General features: G+C 51.4%; 1 protein-coding gene across 5 annotated transcripts; it reads left to right on the top strand.

The window, feature by feature from the left end:
- The first annotated feature begins 23 nt into the window (after positions 1-23).
- Positions 24-10,631, top strand: KLHDC3 (kelch domain containing 3). 5 transcript variants are annotated; one of them, XM_074332967.2, is made up of 15 exons: positions 24-280; positions 2,360-2,572; positions 2,748-2,924; positions 3,075-3,190; positions 3,377-3,448; positions 3,582-3,795; positions 3,876-3,962; positions 4,110-4,218; positions 4,346-4,419; positions 8,341-8,488; positions 8,623-8,689; positions 8,769-8,873; positions 9,221-9,295; positions 9,381-9,498; positions 10,115-10,631. In XM_074332967.2, exons 2-15 carry the CDS (start codon positions 2,419-2,421, stop codon positions 10,249-10,251), a joined length of 1,653 nt encoding a protein of 550 aa, XP_074189068.1. In that variant the 5' UTR covers positions 24-280; positions 2,360-2,418; the 3' UTR covers positions 10,252-10,631. The 5 variants fall into 5 exon arrangements, with proteins under 5 accessions (XP_074189068.1, XP_019593931.1, XP_019593934.1 ...); XM_019738375.3 differs by lacking the exons at positions 8,341-8,488; positions 8,623-8,689; positions 8,769-8,873; ... (1 more) ...; positions 9,381-9,498; positions 10,115-10,631 and adding exons at positions 1,065-1,135; positions 4,539-4,617; positions 5,767-6,398 and having other exon boundaries at positions 141-280; XM_019738376.3 differs by lacking the exons at positions 8,341-8,488; positions 8,623-8,689; positions 8,769-8,873; ... (1 more) ...; positions 9,381-9,498; positions 10,115-10,631 and adding exons at positions 1,070-1,135; positions 4,539-4,617; positions 5,767-6,398 and having other exon boundaries at positions 166-280.
- The last annotated feature ends 1,024 nt before the right edge of the window (positions 10,632-11,655 follow it).

Below are 11,655 nucleotides of genomic sequence, written 5' to 3'. Positions count from 1 at the left end.
CACACAGCTTTTGACATATGTATGCACATGCGTAGAAACTCCTTCGGCTCCGGCTCACTCCTTAGCCCCTGGCGTCTCTCCCGAAACCCGTGGACTACAAGTCCCGGTAGGCTTCCGGCACTTAGCTCTGACTGTACGTGCGCACACCGCTGCCCGCCGGAAGAACCGAGCCTGGCTGTATTTATCTTGTTGGGGACCTCGCCGTCGGTTGGCGCGCAACGGGCTCTAGGCTGCAGGCAGCGCGAGAACCTGCGGCCCCGCCCCGGCCCGGCCTGGCAAGGTAGCCCGGGATGGGTTGAGGGACAAGAAAAATTGGAGAGGCTGGGGACGCCCTTGCCTTGCGCTGGTTAGTGGGGGAGGGGCCTGAGAGTGATGAGGTGGGGGTGGGGAGGCAACTAAGGGGATGATGGGAACGGAGAGTGTTAATGAGGAAGGAAGGGTTGGGGGAGGATGGTGAGGACTCTGGTAGGGGAGACCTGGTGGCTGGAGGAGGCACTGAGGGAATTGGAAGGAAGACTGGGTTGTGAGAACAGGGAAGCTGAGAATAATGGGGGGGGGGGGGGGTGTTGGTATGACTGGAAGAATCCAGAAATAGCGTCATATACCGGGAGGACTATCTCTGGCCGAAAGGGGTCGATGACTGTTAGCTTTTTTTCCCTTCGTAAAAGAGGGAAAATGGAGAATTGTTGGATGGAGCTTGGAGTGGTGGGAAGCGGGAAAAGGAGAAACTGCAAAGCTCTCAGATCAAAAGGGGCAGAAATGGGGAGCGGAAATTGCAAGAGACCCGGGAGGGGGCATGAAGGGAATTGAAGAAGTTGAGAATGCAGCAATGATGAAGTATGGGAGAGACCCCAAGATAACAGAGCCGCTGAGACTTTGGGGCTTATCTTCCATGAGCTTGAGTTGTCCTTATGGAGGAGAAGCTCTGCCTTTGCATGGAATTGCTTCTCTCTTCCCCTGTGAATTCTTTACCCTGAGGTAGCTGAAGGGGAAATAGAAGCTATGAGGGAAGACAAAGGACCCCCATTCTTAAGCCCTTCAACCTCCCTATCTCTCCCCACAAGCTCAGATTCAAGATTTTTTGAATTGACTGGAGTGATGAAGTGAGAGTGCTTTCCTGCTGGGGCTGTTTCAGGTTTGGCAGGGTGGCTATGTAAAGCTTGGGGTGGGGGGTTGAGGGAAGTTGGGTGAGGGGTGGCAAGCCAGCTGAAAGCCATCTTTCTTTCTTGCAAGGGCCTCCCTTACTTGAGCTTTCTCTGTGCCTGAAGTTCTGCCTTCAACAGGGAGCAGATGACCCACCCAAATCCAGCCCGTGCCTGCCAGCGAAGGCAGTGCCAGTTGCAGGAGGTTTTGCTTCACAGAGCCTTCAGACGTACCGGTTATCATATCACTAGGTTGGCAGGTTGTCTTTAAGAGATCATGAGCTCTCATGCCAGCGTCTTTTTCTTGTCCTGCCCTAGGGCATTTTTGCTTCCCTTACCCTTTTCTAATGCACACCCCCACCCCTACCCCCTTTCAGGGACCCAAATGGGAGAAGAGCTGCTGGAAACAGCTTGTTTTCTACCACAATAGCAGGGTTGGGGAAGTGGCAGGAGAAAACCCCCATCCCCACCTCCTCAATCCTCGGCAGACACATACCTTTCTGGTTTAAGTTCGTAGCCTTGGCAGCATACCAGGCACAGCTGTCAAAGGAACTCCTCGTGCCTGTGAGGGGCCCTGGCTGACCCAAAGACAACAGCTCAGCTTGACAGCTCCCTACGAGAGGCTAACCATCCATGGCAACATGGAAGCCCCCGTCCTGAATCAATCCCACCCTGTCTTGGATAGGGGGACTATCTACTCTAAAAGCCTAGAAGCTTTTCTGCTTGGAAGCACTCATGCCAGCTTTCAATGGACTGTCTGGGGCTGACCGGCTATTAATAGCTCTGAGTATTTTGAGATCCCTCTCCCCACCTTAAAGAGCACAGAGATTCTTAGAGAGGTGGCAGTAAGCAGAGCAGAGCCAGAGATACAAGAGAATGTACCAGCCTGGGAAGGAGGCTTAGAGCTTGTGCCAGGTCAGGGTGGAGCCTCCATGAGAAGGGGCCAACTATACTGAGCCCTTGATCAGCAGATTTTGAGCTGGCAAGCGGGTCGGAATGCCCGCCCCCCCCCCTCCTGCTTTGCTGTTGAAGAACACAGAGCCAGGGTTAGCTCCCTGACCTTGGCAGCTCCCCTGGGGCAGGGCCAGCCACCTGAGCTGCGGACGGGTGGCGTGGGAGGCCACCAGGGTGACACATAGAGGCAAGGGTTGGTCCTGGGCAGAGGCTGGATGAGCCGGGCCTTGCCTGAGTAGCCTTTGGCCCTCACTTGTGTGCAGGGAGCAGAGGCAGCAGGCCGTGCCGGGGGGGCATGTTGCTGTAGCCCGTGTCCCAGGGGATGTTCCGGTGGACTGTGTACCTGGAGGGCGGGCCCCGCAGGGTGAACCACGCCGCAGTGGCTGTTGGGCACCGGGTGTACTCCTTCGGGGGTTACTGCTCCGGTGAAGACTATGAAACCCTGCGACAGATTGATGTGCACATTTTCAATGCAGGTAAGCTCATGCTGGAACCATCCTGGGTGCCCACGGGAGGGAGGGGAACAGGTGGCTGCATGCGTGTAGGTGGTCGTCCCAGGGCCAGAAGGGATGAGGGAACGGATATCTGGTTGGGGCAAAGGTGGATGGCCCGGAGGGGGGTTCCCAGGGCTGAGCAGAGTTGTGCCCACAGTGTCCTTGCGTTGGACAAAGCTGCCCCCGGTGAGACCCGCCGTCCGCGGGCAGGTTCCGGTGGTGCCCTACATGCGGTATGGACACTCAACGGTCCTCATCGATGACACGGTCTTCCTTTGGGGCGGGCGGAATGACACGGAAGGGGCCTGCAATGTGCTCTATGCCTTTGACGTCAGTGAGTATCCGTCTCAGAGAGGCTACGTTCCCCCACATGGTGTCTCGGGGCTGGGAAGGTGTGGGTTGAGGGGGCTGGGACTAGGGCACCCCAGAGTCTAGGAGAGAGTGTCAGAGGTGCTTACCTGGCCCATCCTCTCTTCTCCTTCAGATATTCACAAGTGGTCCACACCCCGAGTGTCAGGAACAGTTCCTGGGGCCCGGGACGGACATTCAGCTTGTGTCCTGGGAAAGACCATGTACATTTTCGGGGGCTATGAGCAGCTGGTAAGCCTGGGAAGAAAGTCTAGATTTAGGGTGAGAATGAGAAAGAGGAAGGGGAGTTGAGGCTGGTGGAATGGGAGGCTTTGGCTTGTTTGCAGATTTTGAGGGGAGGAATGGAGGGTCAGAGGGTGACTACTGACCCCCCCCCTCTTTTATTCCTCCCTTCACTTCGTTTCTCTTCCTACTCAGGCGGACTGCTTTTCCAATGACATTCACAAGCTGGATACCAGCACCATGACATGGACCCTTATCTGTACAAAGGTCTGCCCTTTCTTTTTCCTCCCAGATCTCCACCCTCAATTGAAGAAACCGTAGGAAGCGCAAATGGTGAGAGCAGATCCCCTCCCAGCCTCTGCGCTGAACCCTTCCCCCTCTTCTCTCTGCTCCTGCGCAGGGCAACCCTGCGCGCTGGAGGGACTTCCACTCAGCCACAATGCTGGGCAGCCACATGTATGTGTTTGGGGGCCGCGCTGACCGCTTTGGGCCATTCCATTCCAACAATGAGATTTACTGCAACCGTATCCGAGTCTTTGACACCAGGACTGAGGCCTGGCTGGACTGTCCCCCGACCCCGGTGCTGCCTGAGGGGCGCCGGAGCCACTCAGCCTGTGAGTGTGTGTTCTGTCCCTCCAGAGTCCCCCTTCCTGCCCATTGTGCTGACACTCTTGACATTCCTCTCTCCTTCCAGTTGGCTATAATGGGGAGCTGTACATCTTTGGTGGCTACAACGCGAGGCTTAACCGGCACTTCCGTGACCTGTGGAAGTTTAACCCTGGTAAAGAACACTGGCTTTAAGGGAGAAGCAAGGAGCAATTGAGAGGGGAGGAGAAGAAAGAAATCACCCTGAGTAGGTGAGGGGTGAGGGGTGGAGAAGATACCTGGACTGGGCAGGGATCGAATCTCCGTATCAACTCCTCTTTAGTGTCCTTTACCTGGAAGAAGATTGAACCGAAGGGGAAGGGGCCATGTGCCCGTCGGCGCCAGTGCTGCTGTATTGTTGGTGACAAGATTGTGCTCTTTGGGGGTACCAGGTTCGGAGGAGAGAGGGGAGGGCTCAGGGAAGGACCTAAGTCAGTGACTAGTATGGGAGGCATTTGAGCAAGAGGGTCTCGTGGGTCATCTTCCCTCCTTTCTTCATCTCTCTTTTGATCCCTACAGTCCGTCTCCTGAGGAAGGCTTGGGAGATGAATTTGACCTCATCGATCATTCTGACTTACACATTTTGGACTTTAGTGAGTATAGTTATTTCCAAAGTGCCCTGCCATCCGGGTCCCTGTCTGTGGGTGGTGACATCCAGGCCTGGCCCTTTCCTCCGCTCTGACCATCGCCCTTTCCCATTCCTTCTTTGAAGGCCCCAGTCTGAAGACTCTGTGCAAACTGGCTGTGATTCAGTATAACCTGGACCAGTCCTGTTTGCCCCATGACATCAGGTACAGTGAGTGGTTGGAGAGGAGGGATTGGTTGAGGGTGAGTGGGCAGCACAGGCATGATCTGAAAAAACATGAGCTTTGCCTCGGTATGAAGGAGACAGAACTGTTTGTTCTGCTGGAGATGTAGCATACTTGTGGGAATGAGACGGAGGGAGATAAAACTGTCAGCTTGGTAATTATATGGGAAAAAAATCCTGTTTCAAACCAAGCGGAGAAGTATCATTTCCTGAGACCTGAGCCCATACAGTTGTTTTTGTGAACAAGCTGAAGAAATTTGATTACATCATAGAACCTAGCTGCAGAGTAAACACAAGTTTAGGAGCCTCTGGGTCACCTTATTCTAGAATTAAGGGAGGCCCTTCCTACTTCCCTTCAAATTCTATTCCTAGATCCAAATCAAGCACCAAAAGTACTTGGTGTATAATTGTGTCCTTCTGAATCATTGTGGGACACATCCCTCCTTGTATCAGTTCAGCTTCTCTCTTACTTGCTGTGGGTCTGTGTGTTCCGTGTTTGGTGACATGGTGTGTACAAAGCTGAACTGATGGATCATAGGCTGACCCAGAATTCTTTCATTCGGTACATGTGCAAGTACCGAATACCAAGTAGACTGTAGTGAGGGTCTTGGCCTAAGGAGGTTCTTGGTAAATCGTTGTAGAATGACAGAATTGTCAAAAAGAGGGGGACTTAATTTTAATATGATGAGATGGGTGGGGAAGGCCTCCGGGGGGATAGGAGAGCGGGGTCAGGCTCCCTTAAAACAGATGGTAGTTGAGAACAAAAATGGGCATTCCTGGTGGGGGGAGGAGGAGGAGCTGCCTGGTTGGATCTGAGCAGAGGAGGAAAGGTAGGCTGGGAAGTTGACTGAGATGTGTACACAGATGTTTTTCTCCAGGTGTTGGGCATGAGAGTACATATGTAAACATAAATAGAAGTCCACCTGAGCTTACAGGTGGAGTGAGTGGTGTTGGATTTGGTGGTGGGTGGGGCCTGATTGTTAAACTTAGTAGGGCTGTCAGGAAGAGGTGGCTGTGGGCGGTGGACCTGTCGGAAGTTGAAGGCACTGGTGTGTTGTTTTGGTCTAGCAAATTCTGGGCTTGGGGTGGACACTCACCCTTCTGTCCTTTCTGCCTGCCATTGGCCTTCCAGGTGGGAGCTGAATGCCATGACCACCAACAGCAATATCACTCGCCCCATTGTCTCCTCCCATGGGTAGGAGGGTTTCTGCCGTCTTCCCCCAGCCTGCTGTTGTCTTCACTGCCCCTGCCCATCTCTCACCCGCCTGCCCCTTTGGACCCTGGACTTGGTATACCTCCACATGGAGTTGTTGGACTAGAGGTGTTTTCTGTGCTGTGAACTCAGTGGGGAACTGTGGGGGGAGGGCTAGGTTCCCTCCCACCTTGGGCCGAGGGCCCCTTCCCTTGGTGCTCTGTCCCGTCGTCCACCTCCTTCCAACTGCTCTTGGGACCTCTGCTCTGCCCCAGGCCAGCCAGGCTCCGCTGGGAAGTGAGGGGAATGGGGAGAAGGGAGAAGCAAGCAGTGTCTGGGCCTCAGGAGCCTCCCTCCAGCTCTATTGTCACCCCCTATCCCTGCTTGAGCCATGAGCATTGATTGGGAGCTGAGAGGAGTAGCAGCTGCTGCCACGAAACCTCCTGCTCCCAGAGCTGGGGAAGGCGAGGACCAGTAGATAATCCCACCCTTCCTTGAGCTGTTGCTGTAACCCTGACGCCCTCAGCCAGCTCAGATTTTATAAAAATGAATTAAAAACCTACTAAACGCGTGATCTGTTTTCGTGGAATTCTGTGGGGGTCACAGGGGTTTGAGAACGGGACAGGGTGCTGAGGTTCTGGCCTCTCAGCCAAGAGCATTAGGAAAGCAAATACCAACGCGGCCTGGCCCTAGTTTCTTGTCGGCGCGGAGTCCAGGGCCATGCGACAAAAACGTGAACGCCGTTATCTCGAGGGGGCGTCCCTTTCGGCCTGGGGCTCCCGGGCCGACTTCCTGCGACCCTCCGGGCCCTCCCCCGCCAGCCCCGGCGGTCGGCGCGTTCGGCTCATTGGTCACCGCGTGGTGCAGATTCGGCCCCCGGAGACGCCGGAAGAGGCGGGGCAGGGGCCGCCGGAGCGGAAGTGGCGCCATTCGCCGTCGCCGAGCCCCGCGAGCCGATGCTGAGAGCGAACTCTCGTGCCGCGGCGGTCGCCGGGTCTCCCGGCGGGGCCCGGGACCACAGGGAGGATGGTGAGGGCCTGGGGCCCGGGGACCTGCGGAAGGGTGAGGGCGAGGGGCCGGGCCGAGGGGCGGTGCGGCACGGGCGCCGGGGCGGGGAGGGAGACCGAGCCGCGGCTCCCGGTCTGGTGCGGTCTCCGAGCCGGTGGCATAGTTACCGTGAGCCCGCTGAGTTCTCTGAGCGGCCAACCCGGGGAACGCCCCCAACGCAATGGGAAGTAGGGAGTGAGGGTGCTTGCTGGGTTCAGACATCTTGAGCTGTTTCCTAAAGAGGACGAGGGGTTTCCGCGGGGAGAAGACGCGTATGCAAAAGCACAGTCAGGAAAAGGGCATGGGTTGCTGCGGAAGGGTTAGTAGGTCAAGATTCAAGAAGTTTGTCAAACATTTATTGAGCATCTACTGTACACAGGCACAGCTCTAGATAACAGCCGTGAATAAAGCAGTCAAAAACGCCTGTCCTCACGGAACTTAACCTTTTAGCGAGGGCAGTAAAAAACAAACAAAAAAACAATTAAGAAAAAGCAATAAAGAACGGGATTGTATGTTTTAAAAGGGTGACTCTTACGGCATGTTAATTGTATCTCAATTTTCCAAAAAGGTGAGAAGGGCTGTGAAGAGAAGTAAAACGGGAGGGGTTGCAGTGTTAAGGCTTCATTGAGGAGGTGACATTTGAGCAACGGTTGAAGGATGTGAGGGAGCAAGTAATAAATATGTCTGGAGAAAGTGCTCCAAGCGGAAGCAACATCAAGTGCAAAGGAACTGAGGTGGGAACGTAACCCTCCTGCTCAAGAACTGCTAGGAGGCCAGTTGACTAGAGAGGAGTGGGAAGGAGGAGATTAGGAGGAGATAAGATTAGAGACAACACTGGAGCTAGGTCACGTGGGGCCTTTCAGGCTATTGTAAGGTTTATAGCTTTTACTCTGAGCAAGAGGGAAGCCTTTGGAGAGTTCCAGTTCTGGAGTGACATGACCTGAAGTGTATTTGTGTGGAAATGAGGTGGGAATGATAAGGGAAATACGCATTTTAGATGTCTTTTTCAGGCGGAAGCGGGGGGGGGGGGGGGGGGGGCATAGTTTTGAGAGTAAGACTGTAGATTGGGAGACCAGTTAGAAGGCTAGAGCACTGATTGAGGTGAGGTGCTGAGAGTACGAACCAGAACATTGGCAATGGTAACTAAGCCAGGGAGACAGAGCCCCTTGTGGGGAAACCTGTGAAAGAATGATTTAAAAGAGGGTGAAAAAGGGAACGATGGCTTGGTCCACCACTGGTCTTACATATATACCTTCCTTAGCAAGATGAGGCCCCGGGAGCTGGAACAGTTGGGAAGTTAGGTGTCAGTGTAGCACCATTTACAACCTGTGCTGCCCGGGACTTGTAGTGATTGGTTTTATGGGGATATTGGGAAGGATCAGTTACCTAAAGAATGAGGATGGGATGAAGTCTTTCCACTAGTGGGAGATGCTGAGCTGAGTTGTGTGTCCCCCACCCCTTCCACAGACACATCTAACATGTCGTTTGAGGAGCTGTTGGAACTGCAGAGCCAAGTGGGGACTAAGACATACCAACAATTGGTAGCCGGAAACAGCACTAAGAAGCAAAATTCTAGACCACCTGTCCAAAATACATGTGTTGCAGATAAGCACAGGTGAGGAGTGAGGCTGCCCCAGGAGTTGGAGGATACCTGTGATCTTGTGTAGGTGTCTGCTTTCTTTGATGGCAGGTGGGAGGCCTTTGACCAAGACTGGAGTCCCCTTGACCTGTCCTTTAATTTCTCCATAGGCCTTTGGAAATGTCAGCCAAGGTCCGGGTACCATTTTTGCGTCAAGTTGTCCCCATCAGTAAGAAGGTGAGGAAGAAGTAAGAAGTGCTTTCTCAGTGAAAGGAGACTGAACAGTTCTTTTATATTCTCTCTGTTCTCTCCAAAGGTAGCCCGGGACCCCCGCTTTGACGATTTGTCAGGGGAATATAATCCTGAGGTATTTGACAAAACATATCAATTCCTGAATGACATCCGAGCCAAAGAGAAAGAGGTAGGCTGCATGAGACTTGTTCATGGGGGTTCCAAAGGGTGGGAAAATAGGGCACAGGTTGGAGAATTGGGCAGAGGGAACAGGGAGCAGATTTAATTCTCTCTATTTGATTTAACTCTCCCTAATTTGGTTCTTATATTGAAATCCTGGCTCATTGATTTACTAACTGTGTGACCAATAGCAAATTACTTAACCTTCAGTTTTCTAATCATAAAAAGATAATAATAATTCCTGTCCCATAGTGTTATTGAGTTAACATATGTGAACCTCTTAGAATAATGCTTGGCACAGAATTTCAGCTAACGTTTACAGAATGCTAACCATCATATTCATTTCCCACTGTGGAGCTTGTGAAAAAGCAATTGAAGAAGCACCGTTCAGGGGAGGAACATGAGAAACTGCAGCAGCTGCTTCAGCGAATGGTGAGTGGGTCAGAGTTGTGGGTGGGCAGCAAGAGCAGTTGAAGGCAGGAGGTGATTCACAGTTCCTCCTATTCACCCATCTCAGGAGCAGCAAGAAATGGCACAACAAGAACGAAAGCAGCAGCAAGAGCTGCACCTGGCTCTGAAGCAGGAGCGGCGGGCTCAGGCCCAACAGGGCCATCGTCCGTACTTCCTGAAGAAATGTGAGTGGGGCACAACTATTCCAAGCTAGTTACAGGGACCGGGTCAGAAGCCAAAGTGGCCGGGTACTGTATTGGGGGTCCTAAGGGGAGGCATGAAGGCTGGATCCCATGGTAAGGTGGCAGAAAGTAGAAATACCGTGTTTCCCCAAAAATAAGACCTAGCTGGACCATCAGCTCTAATGCGTCTTTTGGAGCAAAAATTAATACAAGATCCAGTCTTATTTTACTATAATATAAGACCGGGTGTTATATTAATTTTTGTTCCAAAAGACGCATTAGAGCTGATGGTCTGGCTAGGTCTTATTTTCGGGGAAACACAGTAGTAGGGAGGAGTTATTTGTAATCATTCTTGTTTCCCTGATTAGATTATGGGCAGAGAATGTTGATTTTATCTCTGTACACCCCCCCACCCCCACCCCCCCACACACACACATCCTGGGCCAGGCACATAGACAGATCTCAGTTGAATTGAGAAAGAGTGGAATCAGAAAAAGTCAGCTTGCATATATACACCAGTGTATCGCAGTATGGTGGTTGAGAATTACTGACCTAGGAAAAGGGATAGAGGAGTGCTTCCTCCTTTGGTTATCAGCTTTTTTTCCTCCCTGTCCTCTAGCTGAGCAGCGCCAGTTGGCCCTAGCTGAGAAGTTCAAGGAACTGAAACGCAGCAGGAAGCTAGACAGCTTCTTAAGTCGAAAAAGGCGCCGAAATGCAGGCAAGGACAGGAGACATCTCCCTTTGAACAAAGACTAATAAGGACGTGTCCTCAGCTCTGCTACTGCCCCGGTGAGAAATGGATCTGTGGGAACAGACTTGGGCTTGGCCTGTTCTGGTTCTTTCTCTTCAAGGACAAGGCTCACAGCTGCCCTTGAACTAGATTAGGTCACAAATGACTAGAAGGCTTTGCAACTGCCCCAGGTCTAGATAAGAACAGCGCAGCCTTCTGCCGTGCCACACTTCTCTGCTCGTATCTGGTTCATTGTGTCTTCATGTCCTCCTCCAGTCCCTGCCCTCTATACCAGAGGTTCTGGTATAGAAGAAAAAGGGTCAGTGACCAGGCTATGGAATCCGTTGACGGCTCCCAGGTCTGGGTCTTTACGTAGGAGCCAGTTCATAAACATTCTTGTCACTCATCTTTTCATTCTGCTTTTTTTGTGGGGTTTGTGCGTGGCCTAAAACTACTGTTTTATTAGGGCCATGTGTGGGGGTAGCAACAAACTTAAAGCTCCTACAAAGTGGGAAGTCAGATCAGAGACCCCCTCCTATTTAAACCCAGGTCATTTGAAGAGTGAACTAGTCCCACAACTCAGCTATTTAGCTTTGGCTTTGGATGCAAGGGGAGATAGGAGGCGGGGACAAAAAACTTCCCCAATAATAGGTAAGCACAGCTGGCTCTCAGTACTGTTTAGATCTAGAATCCATTCTACTCATGTGGACTGGAAAATCCGAAAGCTGATAATTCAGTTTAAAGTGGTCTCAGGTTGGACTACCAACCAGGTTCCTGGTGGATTGCATTTTAAACCTGGGCCTCAAGGAGTTGTTTCAGATAGAATTTCAATGATTAGGAGTTTACAGTGAAAACACAAAGCACACAAGGAAAGAAACCACTATGAACAAGAGTCATTAGGAATAGTAGCAACAGAATCAGACCAGGAAAGACAGATGTTGAAAGGGAAAAGTACAAAATGTTAAATGTCTTCTTTATGTTTAAAGAGAAAGTATGACCAATGAATATCGAAAAGGACCAGATTGGTTTGATAAAAACTAAAACTTTTAAAAATGAAAAATACAGTACATGAAGTTGGAAACTGGTTAAGCAGATTAGACAACACCTAAAAGAATGAACTGGAAGTAGATCTGAAGAGGTTACACAGATACAGAGAAATGGAAATTAAGGAAAGAGGTTAAAATTATGGGAGATAGAGTGAGAAGGTGTGACACATAATCAGAGTTCCAGGAGGAGTGAATATTTTAAAGAGGCTGAGAATTTTCTAGAATTTATGAAATTTATAAACCCTAAGAAGCAGGACTTGAAAAAAAAATTAAGCTGAATCATAAGAAATCACAGAACACTAGGAAGACTAACATCTAAAAACAGCTATAAGGAAAAAGAGAGGGAGGCAGAATTAAAAGCTAGGACATCTATTACTGCTTGAT

The sequence above is a fragment of the Rhinolophus sinicus genome, chromosome 2, assembly GCF_057876585.1.
Source record: "Rhinolophus sinicus isolate RSI-liver-muscle chromosome 2, RSI-T2T, whole genome shotgun sequence".
Taxonomy (NCBI): Eukaryota; Metazoa; Chordata; class Mammalia; order Chiroptera; family Rhinolophidae; genus Rhinolophus; species Rhinolophus sinicus.
This window is presented reverse-complemented; position numbering and strand designations above follow the sequence as displayed.

Bases quoted from the DNA above. Each gene is read 5' to 3' on its own strand.
- KLHDC3 (XM_074332967.2), top strand. From the start codon at position 2,419: ATGTTCCGGTGGACTGTGTACCTGGAGGGCGGGCCCCGCAGGGTGAAC. The intron at 4,219-4,345 runs GTTCGGAGGAGA...TGATCCCTACAG, and splicing joins GTGCTCTTTGGGGGTACCAG to TCCGTCTCCTGAGGAAGGCT. The intron at 8,874-9,220 runs GTAGGCTGCATG...CCCACTGTGGAG, and splicing joins TCCGAGCCAAAGAGAAAGAG to CTTGTGAAAAAGCAATTGAA.